Source organism: Corylus avellana, chromosome ca7, assembly GCF_901000735.1.
Source record: "Corylus avellana chromosome ca7, CavTom2PMs-1.0".
Classification (NCBI taxonomy): domain Eukaryota; kingdom Viridiplantae; phylum Streptophyta; class Magnoliopsida; order Fagales; family Betulaceae; genus Corylus; species Corylus avellana.
In genome coordinates, this window is record NC_081547.1 from 8,821,276 (window position 1) to 8,842,506 (window position 21,231).

General features: G+C 34.7%; 2 protein-coding genes across 2 annotated transcripts; both read right to left on the bottom strand.

Moving 5' to 3' along the window:
- Positions 1–2,298: 2,298 nt before the first annotated feature.
- Positions 2,299–4,685, bottom strand: LOC132187831 (protein neprosin-like; the record flags this gene model as incomplete). Its single annotated transcript, XM_059602267.1, has 6 exons — positions 2,299–2,676; positions 2,766–2,912; positions 3,433–3,477; positions 3,702–3,860; positions 4,014–4,226; positions 4,587–4,685. Coding segments are annotated over 6 exons (1,041 nt in total), but the record flags the coding sequence as incomplete, so codon positions are not given.
- A 7,385-nt stretch (positions 4,686–12,070) lies between these two features.
- Positions 12,071–16,091, bottom strand: LOC132187832 (protein neprosin-like). The gene is made up of 8 exons (XM_059602268.1): positions 15,985–16,091; positions 14,539–14,617; positions 14,302–14,403; positions 13,772–13,987; positions 13,456–13,614; positions 13,186–13,230; positions 12,537–12,683; positions 12,071–12,448 (listed from the first exon to the last, which is right to left on the bottom strand). The coding sequence occupies exons 1-8, from the start codon at positions 16,089–16,091 to the stop codon at positions 12,071–12,073; spliced, it is 1,233 nt and encodes a 410-aa protein (XP_059458251.1).
- Positions 16,092–21,231: the final 5,140 nt, after the last annotated feature.

The following is a 21,231-nucleotide window of genomic DNA, read 5'->3' on the forward strand; positions in this document are numbered from 1 at the left end:
CCTCCAACTCGTCTCCTAGCTCATAATCTTCTTCACATGATTTTCCTTTATCGGATGCTTTCGATAAACTTCTCAACCGTTGTTTATAGAATACAACTTCATGATAACAATCACTCTAAGAGAGAAACATTTTCTAGCTCACATACATAAAACCTCTCTTAGCTTAGTCTCTCACAAACTTTAAGGCAGAATTCGTAGCTTTACAGTTCTCTGGAGGAGAATATATGTAGGCTACTAAGAACCCCTAAACTTAACCCACGTAATTAGCTTAAAGTACACTGGGTGTCCGGACAAGGTATAGGCTGGTATGGACGAGGCTCTCAGGAAATCTTCCCATTCGGATGGCCTTGCTTCCCGTTCCGACAAAAATACTAACAATATTGAATTGTGTTTCTTTTGTTACTGTATCAATTAATATCAATTGTTTCCTTACAGATATGTTATTTTTGAAAGAAAAGTTCTAAAACTACTACAAGAATTATTTTGTTTGTTGAAATGTTGTTTTGAAAGAAAGATATTGAATTTTCAGTTGTTTCTATTCTGTCATCTGAAACAGTAAACAAAAAGAAATTGGATTTTTCAAAGTTCTTCTTTTTAAATAATAAAGATACATAAATTAAATACTTTTTCAACCTACCATTTATTAATCATTGTTAGTAAATTTGTTGCAGAACAATTGAACTTTTATGCACACAAGTATGAAACTACCGAGTGTCGGCCAACTTAATAACTACTGAGTGTTGCACAAAATGTGTTGGTGCATCCACATTTCAAAATTTTGCTTTAATTTTTTTAGTTTAGAAGGGAACACTTAGCAATTTTTTATATTTATTTCGATCCATTGGGACCCACAGAGATTATTTTCTCTTATAGATCCGGTTGGGAAAGGATGTTTCAGAAACATGTTATATTTCCATAAACATGAACTTTAGCAGGATCCCTTTTTTCAATGTCTGGGTATTTATTTACTTCCTTATCCATTGTAATTGGAATAATAAACCCTAGCCTCTCTTTAGCCTCTCTCTAGTTCCTCAGCCATTTTCTTGCTAGATCTTGCCATTGATACTGGTTTTCTTTGTTTTGTTCTTGTTTTGTTGTGTTATCCTGACTTTTAAGCTGAGGAGGGATAGTTTCGGTGTGAGGGGTTTGTCTCACGGCCGGATCAATAAAGCTTGATTCTTTAGGGACAAGACCTACCCATGTATTCAGATCTAGTCTGTCCAAAGTAGATTTGCCCCTTAAATGAAGTGTGTACAGGGTTGAATCAGAGGAGGTAAATACATTTTTGATTGTTAGATTTTCAGTGTATCTACAATATTGTACTTTCATAACTTTTGGCTATGTTTCTCTATAAGAGCTTTATGCTCTGAATCTCTTATTATGGAATGAAGATGAAAGAATTCCCTCCAAAAAAATTTATTTCCTTATCCGATTAAATCCTAAAATTCAGTTATACTAAATTTCTTGTTTGTGCTAAACTCCTCAATACGATTTGATTCGTATTTATTATTTTTATTTGATTTGCACATTCATAACACTTTACCTATTAATATTAGGAAACAAAGAATTCCTATTTTATTTAGATTTCTGATATATTTTGACTTGTGCTTATATCTATTAGATTTAAAGAGACATTTGTAGCATTTTAGAATGCCATTTGTAACCATTCTAAGCCATTCCCTTAAAAGATTAAGCTTATATATTTCATTGTTGATAAATCCTACATTAATTCCTTAATAGACGAGAATTTCAAGAAGCTCTAATTGTAGCTTTGGTGCAGATTTTGTTAGCATTTTCCCCGGATCATGACATTAACATTTTTACATTAGTTGATGTTGGAAGCACATCCACTTCCCTGTATCAATTTCAAATAGTTTTGTTTGATGGGCACATTCAAACTTCTAGTGTGCCACATATAAAGTGGTATTTTGCAGAAAAATCTTCCCTTGTTAGAGTATGAAATAAAATCACTCACTTATAAAGAAAAGGAAATTAACAATCTCATTTTGTAGAAAAAAAAATTAATTAATTAATTAATGACCACATTAATTGTTCATCCAATATTTGGAGATTTTGATTTTTCTTTAGTTTTTTTTTTTTTTTTTTTTCTTTCCTTTGATCATCTTCATTTGACATTTAAGTATAAGCACAAAAAACTTAAGGAATGCTTATTAAGGATATTACTTATAATACAATAATTGGGTGGCACAAATTGTGCTGATATCTTTTTCAAGAAATTTTAATCCCTCCAACATGTGATTCATTAGTATTAATACCATCATTTTTTCTTCTTCCCTTCTAAGGACATGTTGCTGAATACCCAGGACCCCCAAAGTAGAATTGGGTTCCACTGCCACCATTCTGATCGGTCACAAGTCTTATATCATAGCAAGAAGACTTTGTTGTATCTGGATGCAATTCCTCACCAGCGTCAATGAATTTGCCATTGCTATTAATGTATTGAATATTGCGAAAATAACTTGCTTTTCCATAGCCTTCACTAGGAAAATGTCCACTCCCCATATCAGTTGATGTGTGATGACCCTCTTTCCCTGAGGAATAAATCTCTCCACCCCAACTGAGTGAGGTAGCCACATTTGCTAAATGTGTGAATATGGAATGAGGCCAATATCCAATAGCCTGATTTTGCACTTGTAGCCACCAATTTCCCTTATCCTGATTCATATTGTAAGTTGGCAAATTTAGCCTAATTTGCGTACCTCTAAAAATTTCAAAAAAGGGGCTTGTGTATATGAATTACGTACCTTGTATATGGTTACCCCTATATCGTGTTGCGTCCCTTCGTAGGTTGAAACGGGATTTAGGGGAGAACCAATTGCAAATTTTCGGTCTACTTGCACAAAACCAGGGCAGTCAAGATTTTGGCACCCAGTTTTATCATACGCGTCGCGCTTTACAACAAAGCTTGGTTAATTAGTCAGTTTTACTTAACAATATATGCAACATTAATTAAAGATTTAACACGTGCATGGCAATGATTAGCTCGAAACTCTAGATTATCATTTCGTTTGATAGTGCTTTGATGGATATTCCTAATGCAAATTTAAGTTTCACTATTTATCTCAAAAGTATAAGTGGGATAGAAAGAGGTAAATTTAATTATAAATTAATACTTAACACTCTCCCTCATGCTTCAGCTCAAACTTCCTATTAATAACGGAGGCCCAACACGTGAAATATTGTAATTAAATAGGGAGTGAATTGACAAAGTTAGAGTTCGAACTTATGCCCATTTTAAAATTAAATATTTCACATGTTGGGCCACACCTATTAAAAGCAAATTTGAGCCTACGCTTAAGGGAAAATGTTAAAGTTTTAATTAAATGATTAAATTTATCTCTTTCTATCAGCTTAAGCTTTTAAAATAAAAAGTGATTTAACAATATCATGGAAGGAAATGAGCCAACTTACAGTCCAGTATACAAAAAACCTGGGTTGCCCGTTGTGATTATCACCCTGGAACATGAATTTAATTATTGGTGAGAAATTGTAATGCAAATGATTGATTGATATGTTACATGAAATTTGTTTTGAATTTCATTATGACATCAATTTTCTCCTCCACATCTAAAATCAAAAAGTTTTTAATTGTTTCAACATTTATATTAAATTACACTCAAAATCAAAAGTAATTGACGTTTTTCTTTCTAGGAAGGATTATATTTGGTTGACAAACTTACCCGCCATCCGGCTTCAATGGTGTTTAGTTCGTTGTCCGGACCTGCCACAACCCATATTTGAGCAAGGCTAAAGTCCCCATCCATTATTTGAGGGCTCCACAAGTTAATTGTTGCATGTGCTCCATTGTAGTTGCCAGGACTCAAATGAGCTTGGGCATACTAATTTCAAATATAATTCGTATGTTAAAAGGAGGGAAAAAAAAAAAGATTGATCAATAAATCGAAGAAAAATAATTTGAGATTAGTTTAAGGAATTCTAAAATGTCATGATAATACATGTGAAAACAATAGTCGTTCGGAAATGTGATATACCTCATGCCCTGTAGTATCATAATTACGGCGGATATTAAGCTCTTTCCGATGTGCAAGTGGGGCTATAGTACGGTGGGCAGAATATTCACCCGGTCGGGCATGTCTAATTGGGATTGCTCCTTCAGGGCATTCTTCATCCTCATGCCAACCTTGGAATAGCTCGGCATTGTATAATTCTTCATTTGTTACCTTTCGAATGAAACTGGGTTCCATCTGATTAATTAACCACAAACAAAATTACAATTTACCCGTCATTATGTGAAAGAAACATGCTATTGGTGGATACTGTGGATTTGTGGATCTGGTCCCACAAATTCAATGATACTACAAATCCAATAGTAAATTTTCAAAAGTTTGACCGGAAACCACCAATGAGAAGGGGAATAATCATTTCTCTATATGAAAAGACATCTCAACCAAAAAGAAGAAAAAACGTTACTAAAAATTATAACATTTTAGCTATTCATTTTAAGTATGTTTTCAATTATACAAATCATTTAAACATGACAATAATAAAGCAACTACATAGTACCGTAAAATGTCAATTAGAAAAACAATATTAAAGAAATTAACCTGTATCGTATGATTCTTGAGTAATGGATGGTCGAAAGCAGGTTGTTGATAGATATCTACACAATCTATTATGTCACCATCTTTACCCTGGAAAGATTTTTAATTACTAAACCATTGATAAGCAAGATAGAAAATTAAAATTAAAAAAGAAGAAGAAGAAAGAAAGAGACTATCTAGAATTAAAATTAAAATTAAAAATTAAGAAAGATGTAATATATTCATTATGACCTCAATAGTTTTGACAGTTCCTTTATGCCTAACAAACTCTTTGCTTTCCTTGGCCCCAATCCTTCTTCCACCAACAAATCTATCACTCAGCACAAAAGATAGGGCTAGCAAGAAAAATATGCATCTTCTAATTACTTTGGTATTGGCCATTGGAAAGCAAAGTTGCAAGCTTCTCTCAATATTTCTGAATAGTATATCCTATTTATTCAAGGATATGTCTGCAACATCATCTCATCTAAGGACAACTAATTAATTAAGGATCCCGAACAAGATAAGCACACCGTTCAACAAACCACATATGAGTTTGTTTTATAGTTTACTTTTTTAAAACAGCTTTCAACAATATCATTGTCCTTCGTAACTGAATATTCTTTAAATACAAAGCCTTTTTACCTAAAGTGAAGGTAAGGCAGTCAACAAACTATTCAATCTTAATCCAAAACTTTACATAATTAGGTAAGTGAGGAAGAAATAAAATTAAGAAGTTGTTTGTGGAGAACCATGGACAGAGCGGTAATCGAAATATGTGCCTATATTAGTTTATTCTAGCTAGAACCGTTTACATAATTAGCTTAATTTTAATTTTTTGTACAAATAAACATAAACTAATTTGACATCTTCATGGCAAAGTGTTATGAATGCACTAAATATAAGCAAATACCAAAAAAATGCTAAAATGCTAATATTATCTATGGCAATCTAAAATGCTAACAAATGTCTCTTTTAATATTATATAGGAAAAAAAAAATAAAAAAAAAATAAAAAAATAAAAAAAAACCCCAAACTACCAGCCGTTTTCGATTTAGCCCCCTAATGTTCCAAAAGTGATAAAGTAATCTCCCCAAACTACCAAACTATTGCATTTTGGCCACTCCGTTAGTCAAAACCATCAGTTTGGACGGAAATTGCAAAACGACGTCGTTTTGTTACGGGTAAGTTACTACAATGCTCTTTTATGACAAAAAAATTTTTTTGGAAAAAATATAAAAAAGCCCCTCAAACTATCAGCTGTTTTCATTTTAGCCCCATAATGTTCAGAAAGTGATAAAGTAGCCCACAAACTACCAAACAGTTGCAATTTGGCCACTTTGTTAGTCATTACCGTCAAATATGATGAAAAATTTAAAACTACGTCATTTTGGTAATGGTAAGTTACCAAAATACCCTTTTTGGAAGAAAAAAAAATCATATTAAAACAAGCAAGCAAAATAGCGCCGTTTTGCTTGAAATTAGGGTTTCCTTACACTTACCAAAACGGCACCGTTTTGGTAAGTGCTAGGAATTAAAAGAAAAAACCCTAGACCCCACGCAGGTGACCCACGAAAAAACCCCCAATCTCAGTTTATCTCTCTCCCCAAAACTACCAGCCACCACGTTGTTCTATTTCCGGCAGCCTATAAATCTTACCCATAACTCAATCTTTTTATTGTATTTCATGGTATAGCTTTCGGATCGGTGTTGTTTATCTACGAACGTGGTTTTTTTGTTTGATTTCGACAATGGGTAAGAATTTTTCCGTGACACTTCGTAACCACTGGATGGTGTGGCCGGCGGTGATGGATGGTGGTGGCAAGGGCAGCCGGTTTTGAGAGAGAGAGAGAGAGAAGGGCGTTGCATTTTTTTCACTTGAGGGAGAAGGTTGCCGGAGATAGAACGACATGGTGGCCGGCGGTTTGGGGGAGAGAGATAAACTGGGGTTGGGGGTTTTTTCTGTGTGGGGTCTAAGGTTTTTTCTTTTAATTCTTAACACTTACTAAAACGGCGCCGTTTTGATAAGTATAAGGAAACCCTAATTTCAAGCAAAACGGCGCCATTTTCCGTGTTTGTTTTAATATGATTTTTTTTTTCTAAAAGGGCATTTTAGTAACTTACCCTTGTCAAAACGACGTAGTTTTGAATTTTTCATCATATTTGACAGTAATGACTAACGGAGTAACCAAATTGCAACTGTTTGGTAGTTGGATGGCTACTTTATCATTTTCTGAACATTATGGGGCTAAAATGAAAACAACTGGTAGTTTGGGGGGCTTTTTTATATTTTTTCCAAAAAAAATTTTTTTTCATAAAAGGGCATTGTAGTAACTTACCCGTAATAAAACAACGTCGTTTTGTAGTTTCCATCCAAATTGATGATTTTGACTGACAAAGTGGCCAAAATGCAATAGTTTAGTAGTTTTGGGGGCTACTTTATCACTTTTGGTACATTAGGGGGCTAAATCGAAAACAGCTGGTAGTTGGGGGGCTTTTTTATATTTTTCCCTATTATATATAAGCAAATACCAAAATATATTTGAAATCTAAATCAATTAGGATTTCTTTGTATCCTAATATTAATAGGCAAAGTGTTCTGAATGCACAAATAAAAGAAAATAAATAAATAAATACAAATAAAATAATATTGAGGAATTTAGCACAAACAAGAAATTTAGTATATCTGAATTTCGAATTTAATCAAATAAGGAAATGAATAATTTTTTTTTTTTTTTTGACATATCCACAAAAAAAATATACATATGTTTCTAGGTTTAAAAAAATAAGGAAATGAATAAGTACATAAAGATTGATAGGTTAAAAAAATATAATTAAAATAGGATCTTGCTAAAGTTCTTTGCTCTAAATTTCCATGTTCATGTTTATGGCAAGATAACGTATGTTTTTGAGACATCCTTTCCCAACCGGATCTATATGAGAAAATAATCTTTGCGGGTTGATAAGTGCTAAAATATTTATATTTTTAGCTCTTCACTTACATGTTTTAATCCTTTGGTTTTAGTTAATTAGGTCATTTTAATTCATTTTTGTGTTTTTCATACTTTTGTAGGCTTTTGGAAGAAAATGAAGTAAATCTAGATGATTTGGGCTCAAAAAAGAGAGGATGGAAAATTGGGAACTCTCTAACACTGCGATCGATCACAGGGTACCTACGATCGAGCGCAGTACCCGAGAAGACAAAGCACAATTCAGGCTAGGAGCGATCGAGCGCATGCTAGAAGAGGATTGATCACAGACCTGCGATCGAGCGCACACGGGTTGCGATCGATCGCACCCGTGCGCAAGAGATATATCAAGTGGCGGCCAGATTGTCATTCTTTCCATAATAGGGTTTTCCAACTCCCAAGTGTAATAGGTTTTGAAACAGTACGAAATCCCTAGGTTTACTACTTTGTCAAGGACTTCTAAAGCTTATAAATAGACCCTTAAGCCTTTAGAATATGTATGCTTTGTAAGGAGAAGAAGAAGAGCTCTTGAAGTTCAAGTCTCGGATTTATTCTTTTCTTTTCTTTTCTTTTATTTATGAAGATGTTTAACATCAATTTTATGTGTAGATAATTTAATTAGTAGGGCTAGATTGAAGCCCTAGTTATGTTTAGTTAATATTTTAATATTGGCGCCCTTGTGATGATCTTGTTGTGCTATTTAACTTGATTAATACCTACTTGCATGAATTCCTCATATGTGTGTGCCTGATCAACATATGCATATGGTATGGACTAGTTAGTTAAATCAATTTGGATGGCCGAATCTTGGGTTTAACATAAGTAACAAAAGAATCCACACCGCGATTCTTGGGTTAATCAACATGGGGAACCGAGAGTATATACCATGCCCTAGGCCTCATGTGTTTGTCGATTTCCTAGAACATATGCTTTCCTAAGGAACAACTTAGTATACACCATGCTAAATCCCTTAGAAAAGAAAAGAGTTAGATTATACGCCATGCCTAACTCGTTGCTTAGGAAAATCTATAGCCTTAGGAGTATACGCCATGCCCTTAGGTTGACAAACATTAGATATGCATAACATGATCAAAGTATTGGCATATTGTTATATTAGCTAAATATAATAAGTGGTGGATATCAAAGCCCTACCTTTTATTATCATCACTTAGACAATCAATCTTTGTTTTACTTAAGGAATTTATTTTTAAACATAAATTTAGCAATCCTCGTGAGAATGATCCTGTACTTGCACCATATACTACTATGTTGACCTTGTGCACTTACAGGTAAAACGTACAATTATCTACCTATTAATTTAGGGAGATATTTTGCACATCATGGGTCCCAATGGATCAACATAAATATAAATAGGGGAAAATAGACTTTGTCCCCCTAAACTATCCACCCATTTACACTTTTAACCACAATGTTTAAAAAAGTGACACTTTAGTGACTTTACCTCCCCCAAAGTATCTGACATTGACACTTGACCCCCATGAAGTATACTTTACCCCCTAAGTATTTTGAATTGACGCTTTACCCCCCTGAGTTGACACTTTACCCCCAAAACTTAATTACTTTAGGGGTAAAGTGTCACTTTTTAAACATTGGGGTTAAAAGTGCAAATTAATTGATAGTTTAGAGAGGTAAAGTGCATTTTCCCTATATAAATAGTTGCTAAGTAGGTATTCCCTTAGAAAGGGTTCAAGAAATAGGGGAAATGCTAGGTGCTCACGAATGCTAAGTCCGACATTAATTCCTTAATATGTGAGATTAAGCTTTATAACTCTTAGAACAGTTTTCAACATGGTGTGGACTGTGTGTTCTTCGGGGCCTTCTAAATCTGCAATACATCTTCGCTTTCCCACAATTGCTACAAAATAACAAGTGCGTAAAAAAATTTGCTAGCCACTATGTCAGGGAAACTCTGATGCCTAAGTCAGTTCCAGGAAGAAGAGCAATACTATACACAATACTCAACAACTTAATTTACTTGAGTCAGAGTACTCTTGAGTGTGAGAGATTATGAGAGTTTAAGATTTATACCTTGTGTAGAGGCCTACTTATAGGCTGAGAAGTTGAGGTAGACTTGAACTAGATCTTCTTATTTAAATTGATTTGGGCGTCTTGAGAGCTGGAATTCAACTTGGGTTCCTACTCCAATTTAGACTTTGAGTAGGACTTCTTGATCCATATTCTTCCAATAGAACCCCACTTGGATTGTATCTCCTGACTTTAATTAATAACTTTGTGGGCATGTTATTGGCCTAGAGGCCCAAGATCTGATGGGCTTGTAGTGCAAAATTATTCCCAACAGTTACCCCCCAATTCCTTTACCCCGGGTACTTGGGTAATGAGAATTTAAGTTAAGGTCTCACGATGACTTGATGTTTGGTCTTGTCCAAGACTTATGTCTTCCTCAGAGTGTACATTGACTCTTTTGAGCTCGGCAACTAGAGCTCCTTATCTCCGTTTGTTCACGACATTGCTTTGATTCCCAAGAGTACCCTCCAACTCTCTTCTTTGACTGAGGGTTACCATTGACCCTACCTTCAAGATACCCGGGGGATTACACCCGGCCCTCACTTCAACATATTTGAGTGTGACATTCAACCCTCTCTTCGAGACAACCGGAGGTTACATCCGATTCTCCCTTCAACATATCCGAAAGGGGGCATCTGACCCTCTCTTCAACATATCCAAGGACAACATCCGACCCTCTCTTCGAGTCTATTGCTCTCCTTAGCCTTGTGGTGTCTCCTTTTTTTTGACCGAATTATCTCCCGTTACTTGTCTAGGGTTTTCTCCTTGTTTCTGGGGACAACTTGTTTTTACTCAGGGTTTTCTCCCTGTTTTAGGAGACGACTTGTTTTTACTTAGGGTTTTCTCCCTGTCTTCGGGGAAGACTTGTTGTTTGATCGGGTTGTCTCCCGCTACTTGTTTTTACTCAAGGTTTTCTCCCTATTTTTGGGACGACTTGTTTTTACTCAGGGTTTTCTCCCTGTCTTCGAGGACTACTTGGTTTTACTTAAGGTTTTTTCCCTGTACTTGTTTTTATCCAAGTTTTTTTCCTTGTTGCTGGGGACGACTTGTTTTTTGATTGGGTTGTCTCTTGTTACTTGTTTTTACTCAGGGTGCTTACCACCATGACGAATTGTTTTTATAAGAAACAAATAGTGTTTTCCATAGACAGTGCCAAATTGTTAGAATACTTTTCGACACGATGTGTAGTGCGCGTTCTTTGGGGCGTTCTAGATCTGCAATACGTCTTCACTTTCACACAATTCCTACAAAATAACAAGAGCGTCCCAGCCACTATGCCAGGGAAACTCCGATGCCTAAATCAGTTCCGTGGAGAAGAGCAATACTATGCACAAAACTCAATAATTCAATCTACTTGAGTTTGAGTACTCTTGAGTGTGAGAGATTATGAGAGTATGATAATCTGAGATTTATGGCCTATTTGGGATTGCATTTAAGAGGTTTAAAAGTGCTTTTAACACTCAAAAAGTCTATTTGAAGAAAAAATCATTCATTTGGTAAAAAAATTAAAAATGCTTTTAAGGGTCCAAAAAACTTAAAAATGGCCAAAAAGCACTTTTGGCAAAAAACTTAAAAATGAAGTTTTTATCCAAAAGCTATTTTTAACTTAAAAGCTCTATTTCTTAAACGTAATCCCAAACAGGCTCTTATACCATGTGTAGGGGCGTATTTATAGGCTAAGGAGTTGAGGTATACTTAAAATATATCTTCTTCTTTGAATTGATTTGGTAGTCTTGAGAGCTGGAATTGGACTTGGGTTCCTACTCCAATTTAGACTTTGAGTAGGACATCTTGACCTAGATTCTTTCAATAGAACGCCACTTGGATTGTATCTTATGACTTTAATTATAACTCTGTGGCCTGTTATTAGTCTTGAGGCCCAAGATCTGACGAGCTTGTAGTGCAAAATTATTCCCAACAATAACTGATTTCAATGAGCTCTAACTATAATTTTGGTGCAGATTTTGTTAGCATTTTCTCCGGATCATGACATTAAATTTTTCGCATTAAATGATATTGGAGGCACATGCACTTCCCTGTATCAATTTCAGAGAGTTTTGTTTGATGGGTGCGTTCAAACTTCTAGTGTGCCACATATAAAGTGGTGTATTGTACAAAAATCTTCCCCTGTTAGAGTATGAAATAAAATCACTCGCTTGTAATGATTAACAATCTCATTTTGAAAGAAAAGATTAATTAATGACTAATTTAATTTTTTGTCCAATATTTGCATAATCTTCTGCTAGTTGATCTCACTATAGCGTGGAGATTGTTATTTTGCTTTTGTTTTTGTGCTTTGAGCATCTTCATTTGACATTTAAGTATAAGAACAAAAAAACTTAGCAGATAACCAAATTTCAACTTATTAAGGATATTACTTATAATAATAAAATTGGACTCCAAAAGTTGTGTTAATATCTTCTTCAGGACATTTTGATACCTCCAAGATGTAATTTATTATTGCTAATACTATTAATTTGTCTTCTTCTCTTTCTAAGGACATTTTACCGAATACCCAGGACCCCCAAAATAGATTTGGGTTCCATTGCCTCCATTCTTATTGCTCACAATACTTGTACTATAGCACGAAGATTTTGTTGTATCTCGATGCAATTTCTTACCAGCATCAATGAATTTGCCATTTCTATTCATATATTGAATATTACGAAAATAACTTGCTTTTCCATAACCTTCACTAGGAAAATGTCCACTCCCCATATGAGTTGATGTGTGATGTCCCTCTTTTCCTCGGGAATAAATCTCTCCACCCCAGCTGATTGACGTAGCCTTGCTTGCTAAATGTGTGAAGATTGACTGAGGCCAATATCCAATAGCTTGATCTTGCACTTGTAGCCACCAATTTCCTTTATCCTGATTTGTATTATAAGTTGGAGAATTTAGCCTAATTTACTTACTTCTAAAAATTTAAAGAATAAACTTGTGCATATAAATTACATACCTTGTGTATGGTTAGCTCTATATCGTATTGCGTCCCTTTGTAGCTTGAAACATGCTTTAGGGGAGTACCAACTACAAATTTACGATTTACTTGCACAAAACCAGGACAAGCAAGATTGTAGCACCCAGTTTTAACGTATGCATCCCGCTTTACAACCAAGCTTGATTAATTAGTTAGTTTGAGGAAATTAATTTAGCAATATATGCAATATTGATTACAATTTGACATGTGCATGGTAATGATTAGCTCAAAACTCGAGGTGATCTCTTTGTTTGACAATGCTTTAATGGAAATTCCTAATGTGAATTTAAGTTTCACTATTTATCTTCAAAGCTTAACCATATATAGCACTTTAACACTCTTTCTCACGTGTGGATTCAAACTTCCTTTTAATAGGTCAGGCTCAGCACATGAAATATTTTAATTAAAATATGGGGTGAATTGACGGAGTCAAGGTTTGAACTCATGGCCATTTTAAAATTAAATATTTCACGTGTTGGACCCACCTATTAAAAGAGAATTTGAGCCTACACTTTATAGAAAATGATATAGTTTTGATTAATCGATTAAATTTACCTATTTCTATCACTTTAAGCTTTAGTATAAAAGGTGATTTAACAATATCATTGGACGAAATGAGTCAACTTACAGTCCAGTATATGAAAAGCTTGGGTTTCTTGTTATTCGAAACAACCTAGAACCAAGAAATTAAGTATTGGTGAGAAATTGTTATCCAAATGCTTGATACAGATGTTACATGGTTTTTGTTTTGAATTTCATAATGACATCAATTTTCTCCCCCATATCTATAATCCAAAAGATTGTAATTGTTTCAACATTTAAATTAAATTACACACAAAATCAAAAGTAATTGACGTTTATCATTCCAGAAATGACTAAATTTGGTTGACAAACTTACCTTCCATCCTGCTTCAACGGTGTTTAGTTCTTTGCCATGACCTGCCACAACCCATATTTGAGCAAGGCTAAAGTCCCCATCCATTGTCAAAGGGCTCCATATGTTAATTGCTGCATGTCCTCCATAGTAGTTGCCAGAATTCAAATGAGTTGTAGCGTACTAATTTCAAATATAATTCATATATTAAAAAGAAAAAAAAAAATTGATCAATAAATTGAAGAAACATAATTTGAGATTAGTTTAAGGAACTCTAATTAGTTTGCAATTGTCATTGTTATACATGTAAAAACAATAGTCCTTTGATAATATGATATACCTCATGCCCTTTATGAACATCATCATCAACGCGAATATTAAGCTCTTTCCGACGTGCAAGTGGGGGTATTGTTCGGTGGCCATAATATTCATCCTCTCGGGCATGTCTAATTGGGATTGTTCCTTCAGGGCATTCTTCATCCTCATGCCAACCTTGAAATACCTCGGCATTGTATAATTCTCCATTTGTTACCTTCCGAATGAAACTGGGTTCCATCTAATTAATTAACCACAAACAAAATTACAATTTATCCATCATTATATCAAAGACACATGCTATTGGCGGATTTGCAAAAGTTTAATGGGAGAGGACCCATGAGAAGGAGAATAATCGTTTCTCTATATGAAATGGCAGCTCAACCAAAAAGAAAAAAAAAAAACAAAAAAATTGTGCTAAAAATTGATTTTAGATATTCATTTTAACTGCATTTTCAATTATACAAATCATTTAAGCATGACAATAATAAAGCAATTACACAGTACTATAAAACATCAACCGGAGTTAGGAAAAACAACATTAAAGAAATTAACCTGTATGGTATGATTTTTGAGTAATGGATGGTCGAAAGCAGGTTGTTGATGGATATCTACACAGTCAATTACGTCACCATCCTTACCCTGCAAAGATTTTAACTACTAGAGCATTGATAAGCAAGACAGAAAAATTTTGAAAAATATATAGCCGCGGAAAGAAGAAGAATGAAAGAGATTATCTAAAATTAAAATTAAAATTAAAAATGAAGAAAGATGTAATATATTCATTATAACCTCAATGGTTTTGAGAGTTCCTTTATGCTTAACAAACTCTTTGCTTTCCTTGGTCCCAATACTTCTTCCACCAACAAACCTATTACTCAGCACAAAAGATAGGGCTAGCAAGAAAAATATGCATCTTCTAATTACTTTGGTATTGGCCATTGGAAAACAAAGTTGTAAGCTTCTCTTATTTCTGAATAGTATATGCTATTTATTCAAGGATATGTCTGAATTCGTTTTATAGTTTGTTTTATAGTTTACTTTTTTTAAACAACTTTCAGAAAGATCATTGAATATTCCTTAAATAGAAGGCCTTTTTACTTAAAGTGAATGTAACAAACCATTCAATCTTCATCCAAATCTTTACATAATTAGGTTGTCCGTGGAGAACCCTGGGCAGAGTTTTAATGGAAATATGTGCTTATATTAGTTTAGTCTAGAAACATTTACATAATTAGCTTAATTTTAATTTATGTACGGATAAACGTAAGCTAATTTGACATCTTCATAAATATGGGAATTTAATAAAAAGATTTATTCTTATAAATAAATTTTTAGATTTTACCGTTGTTTAGTTTTTACTTAAAACAGAATTGCCACCTTTGTCCAGTCTCATGACTCGGACTAGTTGTGTAATGACGAAACAGTTGCAATATAAATTAAAGTTTTTTCTGGCCTGTTTGAAAACCCATGAGTTGGTAATTAAAATTAATTGAATTAGAATGTGTTGTACTCAGATATGTGAATTGGCCAGAAAAGAGCAAACGGTGTTAATTTTGGTATGATTTCTAATTCATTATTTCATATTACCTAAAACCTTTTTTTCTTTATTCAATCCTTTATATCCCTTACTTGTCTCATACCAACAGAGTACTGAGTACCCATTCCCAACCCTTTTTTTTTTCCTTGAATCCTGCGTAGAGATATGTATTTCAGATGAAAATGAAGCTGTTTTAATTTGCATCATATTACACAAATTAAACACAAAAATATTTAAAAAACACAAATTAGATAACTATTTAAACGCAAGAAATTAAAGTAGTACTTGTTTTGAGCAATCGTTGAAATCTTCGGTGATCTCAATAAAGAGTTGTATTCATAAAACCCACCACGAAAAACGAAACACTAATGTTCCGTTTGTTTCGACGTAAAATAATTTATGCAAAATATTTTTCGTATTTTTTTTAATATTTCGTGCAACGTAAAATAATAGTCAACGAAAAATATTTTCCGTTTGACCGAAAATTATTCTTTAATTTTCGGAAAATAGTTTCCATATTTGAAAACTGTAAATAATTTTTCGAGTTTGACCATTTCATTCTCAAATCGATAGACTTAGTCGAAACGTCATCGAGAACTCGCCAGGACTTCACTAGGCCATGTCGGGACCCCTTCAGGACTTGACCGAGACTTGCCTAGACTTCACTGGGACCCACCCAAAACCCTACCAAGACTCACCAAGGACCTTGCCGGGACCCGACTAGGACCTCGTTGAGACCCGCCCAGGACTCAAGCGAGACCTTGTCAACCCCGCTCAGGACCCGCCAGGTCTTGTAACGCCCCATGGAAATCAATTAACTAGTAATTGACTCTATGGTTCGCCCCCAGCCTTGTTCCTCTCGAAACATGACTCAAGGATCCCATCCTCTCCGAAGATTGACTACAAGGGAATACTTTCGACTAAGGGACAAAGATAGCAATAACTTAAACCATAATCACAAATAACCAGAGTAAACATAAAGCATCATAACATAAGTGGATCTTCAAATGTATCGGTGAGAGACCGGTCATCAAAATAATAATACACACTACTAGTAATTGTTCTGAAATAGTATCAAAGCCTGAGCTTAACTAAAGATAACATAATCACAATCTCGATCAACTCCTGACGGGTAGGTCCTCCAGCATCCCACTTGGATTTAAGCCACACCAAGTCCATATCCTCAAAATTAACACCGACACGTCTATTGATTTTACTGTACTCTAATCGAATCAGTCATTTTTTTTTTTTTAACGAAATTTGACAATATTGAGCAATTTCTTATTTATATATACTCCAAAGAGCTCTTAAAACATATATTTTAATACAATAATAACTTTATTGCAAATTAGATAAATAACGTGGGTTGATTTTTGCATTTTTTTTACCTTAAAAATATTATATGATGCTTTTCTAGATATAAGTATTATTATTATTAGTATTATTATTATTTTGAGAAAAACATAACATTTCATTCAATAATACCACGAGCATAAAGCTCTTACATCACAGAGCAAAGCTCTGAAGCAACCATAGCATAAAGCTATAAGATTACTAGGTTTAGTACAAGATTCGAGACCAATCCGCTAACCCATGACTAAAATCAGATTTAATACTAGATCTGTGACAGACAGACTCAACCAAATGCATGGATAGCAATTATTCCTCGACCCTGAGAGCGGAAAGACTCTCATGCCGAAACTCTTCCTCCTTGACCCGAAGGCCAGGATAATGATCACATCCACAACCCAAAGGCCTGGACCAAAACTAATTAATCCGAAAGCGACATAGATCGAGTGAGGGGGGAAAGAGCCTTATTACAAACCGAACCAAACATGGAAATTAAACAATACAGGGAAAAAACACACGCCTAAACACAAATACATCTTAAAGAAGCAACAGAATAGGAAAATAAAACAAGAAAAAAACAGCACACTCCGATTACGCACACGCTGGGAACCGAAAACCGAAGGGGTGTTGGAAGCTTATCGCAGCGGGGAAGCGTCGAAAGGCCCAACAGTGGACGGTGGGCGGCGAACAGGAGCAGAGAAGACCAGCAAAGCAGGACCTGAAAACAACCACAAACAAGAAAAGAAAAAAAAACAAAACAAAAAACAAAAAATAAAACAAAACAAAAACAAAAACAAAACAAAACAAAACAACAAGGAACCACCAAAACAGGGAAAATGAGCATAAAGTGGGAAGACGGTAGCCGAAAGGGAGCCGGACCCGTGCAGGCCGGAAACCGCCTCCGTAAGGGCCGTGGGAGCTTGACGCGGTGGGGACGCATGAAAGAAAACCCTAATAGCGGGCAGCGAAGCGGCGACACAGGTCGGCGATGACCACAGACAAAATCAAAACCCACAAAGAGCCAAAACAAGGCCAAGGAGCCCGCTGCAAAAAATGAAGGCGGGGGAAGAAAAGCGGCAGGGAATGGGCAAAAACGAAGAAAAACGGAGGGGGAAAGGAGCGGCAAGTAAGGGGAAAAGAAGAGGCACCAGGGCTAGGGCATCAAGTAAATAGCTAGCACTGGAGCGAGGAGGACGAGGGGAGAAGGGAGGTTGCCAAACAGCCAACCCTCCTCCCCTATGTGGCTGAAGGGTTTCACTTTTCTCTCTGGCGGCTAAAGAGAAAAGAGACGGCTAGGGTAAAATGGATCTTAGATATAAGTATTATTATCCAATGGAAACTTCGATTTTTATCATAATAGCAGGTTCTGGTTTAGGGAAAATTCTGCAGATGCCCCAGCTGTTCTATTAAAAAAAGGTTGGTACAAATTGTAGCCAAGTGTCATTTTGGAAACCCTCAAGCCATCGTGTCACGCCGTCTGATGAGTACCTTATTAGAACCGATGTACATCATTTCCTGATTCTTCTTTCATTCTTTTCCGTTTAGATTGCCATTGAATTTATAGGGTCTCTGTGTAAAATTAATCATAGGTATTTGATAGTTGTTATTTATGCTCCGTTTGTTGTAACGTAAAGTATATTATTTAAAGATTTTTTTTTTCTTTTTTTTTTTTTTGTAATTTTTGGTGTTTTGTACAATCCAAAATGATTTTAATTTGACTAAAAAATACTTTGATCTTTAGAAAGTGATTTCTCTTTTTTAAAAACGTAAATTAAAAATGATGCCATCATTATTAACTAATTATAGGCATATGGGAGATTAGTAAGATAGCCTATTTCCAGCCCTTTTGATTGGAAACTCAGAAAATTAATATCCGGAATGGGTAGAGAAAAATTACTGCAAATTAATTTTCGAAAAGAGTTTTTGTTTGGTATTCGCAACTGGAATTCAACTAATTCTGGCTATCTAAATGATCACTTTGGATGCTTAACGAAAATGATAAACAATCATTTAATGGTTAACTGTGATTTTAGAATGATGTGTTAATTTATAAACTATTATTCAATTTAAGGAACAATAATACATTTTACCGTTAGGTGATTTCAGTCAAGTTCTAAGAACAATATATATGTAGCGTCTTAACATCATTATATTATCTTTAGCGGAGGAATATCATTCTCTAGAATCTTGAATTTCTCTCTCAATTCTCTTGAAGGTGAGTCGTGGGACGACGTGTGGTGAATCGGTGACCATGGCTGTTTGATCGGTGGCATCTTTGGATGTTGAATGATTTTGACGGGAATACTCCACCCTTGCAGATGAAGTTTGAATTCAGGGGCAAGGTTAGGCCGGGCGCAGCACCAAGAAGCGAATATCGCGGGTTCAACAATCATCATTCCGAGAGAACGAATCTTCCATATAAGGAAGTAGAGAGAGAGAGAGAGAGAGGAGTGATTTTGGTCATTTTTAGAGTAAAAAAGTTTAAAAAGTGCTTTTGAAATTTTTTACCAACTATGCCAGCTTTATTTGACACAACTTTTTAAGTAAGTGAACAGATGCTAGTCACTCTTTGAATCAAATAAACTATCAAATACCTATGATTCTTATAACGGGTTAGCTATGCATAAAGGAGCTGCCTAACTATTGAGGTCATAATGAATATTAAAGGGGTAACTTCACTTACCCTCTAAAATGTCACGCATTTTGCAAACACCTCCTCAAAGTTTAAAAACTCTTATTTTGGTGTATTAATCTTTTGATTTTTTTCCAATTACCCCCATTCGATAGGATTTTCTATTAAATCCTAATGGAAGGGTATGAAATTCCTAAAATACCCTCATTTTCTATTAAAAAATAATTTTATTTGAAAAAAACTCCTCACCCGTGGTTTCACTTGTGGATCTAGCCCACCCACCTTGTGACCCACGGGTCATATTATTATTATTATTTTTTAAAATAAAAAATAAAAATAAAAAGGGACCCATCGTAGGCCACAAAAGTGGCCCACAGCGGGTCATCTTGGTCATCTTCATGAGCTTGTGCATGCTCCCCCCACCTCAAGCTGGGCAATGACTTTGATACCACTTGTAACACTCACCCCTATAATACACAATATTGTCCATTTTTTGCTCTCCCAAACCAAACTTCCCTTGAGGTCACCAATTTTGGTACTACTCTCGCAGAAGCACGCTTAACTACGGAATTTTGATGGGTTCATAACCATCAAGTTTGGTTTGAGAATGTACAATGCTCTAAAGGAACAATCCCAATTAAACATTCATGGCAGGATGAATATTATGCACAACATGCTATACCCTTATATCTGCCTTGATTATGATTTTAATGTTGGTCATGAGGTATTTCATATTATCAAATAATCAAATGACTATTGTTTTTGCATGTATTATGACAGACTAATTAAAATTCCTTAAACTAATTTCAAATTTGCTAGGTTTCTTTAATTTATTGATCAATTTCTTTTCTTTTCTTTTCTTTTTATCTTTTTTCTACATATGAATTATATTTGAAACTAGTACACTAAAGTTTATCTGATAAGTGGCAATTACTATATATGGACCACATGCATTTACTAATGTATGGAACCCTGCAACCTATTATGGGGGATTTACCATTGATCAAATAAGGCTTTCATCTTTGAAGCTAGATGGCAGGTGTTGTGTAAATTTTAATGTGCTCGCAAGTGCAAGAATTATTTTGCAATATAGTATTGCAAGTACGAGGTTGATCTCACAAGGAATTGTATTTATAAAAACCAAATGTATCTACACCAACTAAATCTTAACCTAGTTCCACAAGATGGGTGATTTCCAAACAGCAAATAAAGAACATAAAATAGACAAACTAAATTTATGAATTGACAAAGCACTAAGGTTTTTGCAATTCACACTCACCAAATCATAATAACATATTATCGTGGTTATCCATACATCCGAAATTCTCTACATAACACTCTTGATTCTCATCAAGATTGTTATAGGCAATAAAAGTCCTATGCACGTTCTACTTTGCATAAATATTAAATTAAATCATTTAATGTATCCGTTTATGGCATAAATCACAATAAATACCCAATTCAAACAAAATCATTCAATATATCAGTTTGCACAATGGACATCCAATTTGAATCAAATCATCCAATGTATTCGTAAGACGAGTCACAATGAATATCCAATATTTTGACAAATGAAAATCTAAGCAATCAATTAAATGAAATTAACCCACTAATTAAATTGAAGTAGAACATTGGAAACATAAAAATTCGAAATGTAGAAAAATTACATGAAAATAAGGTTGTTGTTCATTGGTGTTCATCCTCAACCTTAGTTGAGGGTTTAGTAACACATAACTAAGAAACTAAACCTTACAAACAAAATGCTAAACATGAAGGAAAAATTAAACTAAAGAGAGAAAAACAATGCTTCTTATGTTGTTGCCAAGAGAGAGCCAGCAGCCTCCTCTTCTCTTCTCCCTCACTGCTAGCCGTCCCCACTCTCTTCTCTTTCTTTTTCTTTCTATATCGCTTTTTTGTAGGGTTTCTTTCTTTTCTTTTCTTTTTTTCCGAAATCGGCGCTAGG